Source organism: Bison bison, unplaced genomic scaffold, assembly GCF_000754665.1.
Source record: "Bison bison bison isolate TAMUID 2011002044 unplaced genomic scaffold, Bison_UMD1.0 scf7180017845348, whole genome shotgun sequence".
NCBI lineage: Eukaryota > Metazoa > Chordata > Mammalia > Artiodactyla > Bovidae > Bison > Bison bison.
In genome coordinates, this window is record NW_011475921.1 from 1,108 (window position 1) to 4,423 (window position 3,316).

The following is a 3,316-nucleotide window of genomic DNA, read 5'->3' on the forward strand; positions in this document are numbered from 1 at the left end:
CCGGAAATGCAACCCTGCAAGATCAGGAAGACCCGGGGGCGTAGCAGTGGACTCCAGGGCCCCTGAGCATGGGCCTGGGCACACTGCCGGGCCCAGGGAAGGCCCCGTGGAGCTCTGCGGCTGGAGGAGGGGGCAGCACATTCCCGTCAGGCCAGCACATGCCCTGCTGGGGCTGCCTCTCCGCTATTCTCTGGCACATGCCCAGCGGAAATCTCTCCAAATTCCCTCTTTCCTGCCGGCAGCAGGCAGGCCACCCCCGGCTCAGAGACCAAAGAACGGAGCCCGCCTCTGCTCCCGCTTCCTCCTCTGGCCCGGGGCTGGGGGGCTGGGGGCCTGGAGGCCTGGGGAGCAGCCACTGGGGGGCGAGGGGCCCTGTGGGGTTTACAGGTGCTGAAAGCCTTGTGGGGGCTTGGGTCCCTCCCCAGCCTGAGCGCTTGAGCTGGGGGGTGTGATTATGTTCTTGGGGGCCCCTGAGCACCCCGCCTCCGTGAGCCGGGACCACCTGCAGCCAGCACTTACCCAGGGTGTAAGCCCCTCTGGCAGACAAGTCAGGGCATTCGGGGGAATTGAGAGCCCAGCTTTCTGAAGTCTCAGGTTTACTTGTAGGTTTGGGGGAGGAGAGAGCTATTTTTGTATTGTAACAGATAAGTGATGAGAAAGAAGGCAAAATACACAGGGATTCCTTAAATGCAACTGGAGACTTCAAAGCCCTTTGGGCCTTGGAGTAGGAGGTCACGCTGGCGGGCCCGACCAACCCCCTCCCAAGTGGCCTGGGTGTGACGCCACTGCTTTCTCCCCAAGGACACAGAAATGCCCTGTGTTAGGAGGCGTCACCCACTCCCCCCTCCACTAGCTGCTCGGAAATCAGTCTTGGGATTTTCTGGCTGTTGAAGCGGTCGGGCCTCCTCTCTTCTCTCTTCGGGGTTGTTTAAGAACTTTGATTTCTCTTTGCTCCAAACTGACATGTTTGTGGGGAGAGAAGGGGGCTTTGGCTTCGTATCTTGGGAGCTTGTTGACCTTGACCAGGGTGCTTTACCTCTCTGAGCAGCAGTTTCCGCACCTCCAAAGTGGGACGAGCCGTAACAGTGCCTAGTAGGACAACAGACTTGCCGTGACGACTAAACGAATGTCAGGTGCTTGCTTCAGAAACTGCACAGAGCAGCCGCCTAATCAGCGGTCGCTGCACGTGACGGGCTCCAGGCTACGCTGTCCTGGACAAGCCCCCTCCCCTGTGGTGTGTGCCCGAGCTCTCTCAGGGCCTGTGTTGACATTCTGCCGTGGTAGGACAGGCAGGAGAAGGGGGAGAAGCTTCCAGGATAGTCCCCTCGGGCCTCGGCGAGCAAAGTCATTAACGGGAGTCACCACTGAAGACCTTAGAAACTGGGGTCCTTTAATTCCTTTCCCCTGACTCTCCACCTCTGCTCACGTAGGGAACTAGACAAGGAAGGAGACTGTCCCCAACCTTTTTCAACAGCATAGATCTGACCGTACCATTATTCTCTACATCAAACCTTCAATGGCTCTCACTGCCCCTAGGATAAAGTCCCAGTTCCTTGATCTGACATTAAGGGCCTTTCTCAAGCTTGTCCCCTGAGGCGGCTCAGACGCACTCCCTGCTACTCTCTCCAGCCTTGTGCCCACAAAGCCACGCATACTTCCCGTCAGTCTTGCTCTTTCTCACCGCTAACTCCGCCTCCCAGCATTTCTGCCCTGCTGAACTCCTACTCAGCTCCGAAGCCCCGGCTGAAACATCCCACATTTGACTCCACGAGCCTCTGCCAAGGTTGTTTCTACCCCTGTGGGCCTTTGCCCACGCCTTTCTGGTGGACATCGTCTTGCGCGCCTACTCCCTGAGGTCAGGGGCTTTGTCTCAGGGCTTCGCTGGTGGTTCAGATGGCAAAGAATATGCCTGTAATACAGGAAGCCTGCGCTATCCTGGGTAATCCCTGGGTCTAGAAGGTCCCCTGGGGAAGGGAATGGCTACCCACTGCAGTATTCGTACCTGGAGAATCCCATAGACAGAGGAGACTGGTGGGCCACAGTCCACGGGGTTGCAAAGAGTCTGACAAGACTGAGAAGACTCACACTTTCACGGGGTCTGTGCGTAGGGCTGGATGTAGAGTCAAGGATCAATGTTTGATGAATATGATACTGAAGCTGCTGCTAAGGTGCTTCAGTTGTGTCCGACTCTGTGTGACCCCACAGACGGCAGCCCACCAGGCTCCCCCGTCCCTGGGATTCTCCAGGCAAGAACACTGGAGTGGGTTGCCATTTCCTTCTCCAATGCATGAAAGTGAAAAGTGAAAGTGAAGTTGCTCAGTTGTGTCCGACTCTTAGTGACTCCATGGACTGCAGCCTACCAGGCTCCTCCATCCATGGGACTTTCCAGGCAAGAGTACTGGAGTGGGGTGCCATCGCCTTCTCCGGATACTGAAGCTAGAGGTGTCTTATTCTTTGTCTTCCCACCGAACAAGCTGAGGGTGGGGGACGGTAATTGTAGGCTTGGGGAAGAGGACCCTGGGGGCCCCCACCCCATTCTGGCCACTTCAGCAGCTGCCCAGCCCCGGGGTAGCCGTGGTCAGTGTCTGGGTAGTTTCCTGCTGTGGGGCCAGGAAGGGGACTGGGGCCGGGGCAGGACAGGGCGACGGGAGGAAGAAGCCTCTGGAATGAGGTTTCTGAGGCCCTCCCCGGCCTGGCCAGGACTATACCTGCCACCAGGGAAGGAAGAGCTGCTTCCTGGCGGCCCTTGTGAGCAGAGGAAGTGACTCGGTCCCTGAAAGCAGATCCAGAGAAAATGCTGGGGGCCAGCCCCAGGACAGGAAGGCAGTCCGGCCTTGGGGTGGCGGGAGCCCCCACAGAGCTGGCACCCTGATGCTCCTGGCTGATAGGCTGGGGGGCCGGGCTGGGGGTGGTGATCAGTCAACAAACCCAGATGGGGAAGAAGACAGAGTCACTGCCCAGGCAGCTCGTAGTCCAGGTGGGACCTGCCAGGCTGGCCTGCACAGACTCAAGGAGGGAAAGCAGACAGGCAGCTTCTTGGGGAGCTGGAAGCTGAGATGCGGGCCTTGAATGCCCGGCACAGGGGTGGGGCGCTTCTTGCAAGAGCCCGCTGGGGGTGGGTTTGCAAAGCTTTCGAGCAGGCTGGCCAGGCGCTTCCTGGGCCCCCTGCCTGAGCTGGGCGCTTACCACAGAGTTTGTCGTCAGTCTGGCCGATGAGCAGACTGGCCCGTAGAGGCTCATTGACTTGCCTGGGGACCCAGGGCGAGGGAGAGGAGGAGTCGCTAGGGTTGGGAGCAGGCTGAGTTGACTCTGTCCC

At 58.9% G+C, this 3,316-nt stretch overlaps 1 protein-coding gene across 1 annotated transcript in view; it reads left to right on the forward strand.

The window, feature by feature from the left end:
• Positions 1-1,783: 1,783 nt before the first annotated feature.
• EPHA2 (EPH receptor A2) overlaps positions 1,784-3,316 on the forward strand; it is a gene marked incomplete at its 5' end in the record, with an annotated part of 13,747 nt that continues 12,214 nt past the window's right edge. Inside the window, one exon of the mRNA XM_010833808.1 lies at positions 1,784-1,939. Within this exon, the coding sequence (XP_010832110.1) occupies positions 1,784-1,939 (156 nt within the window). The remainder of the gene's footprint in view (positions 1,940-3,316) is intronic.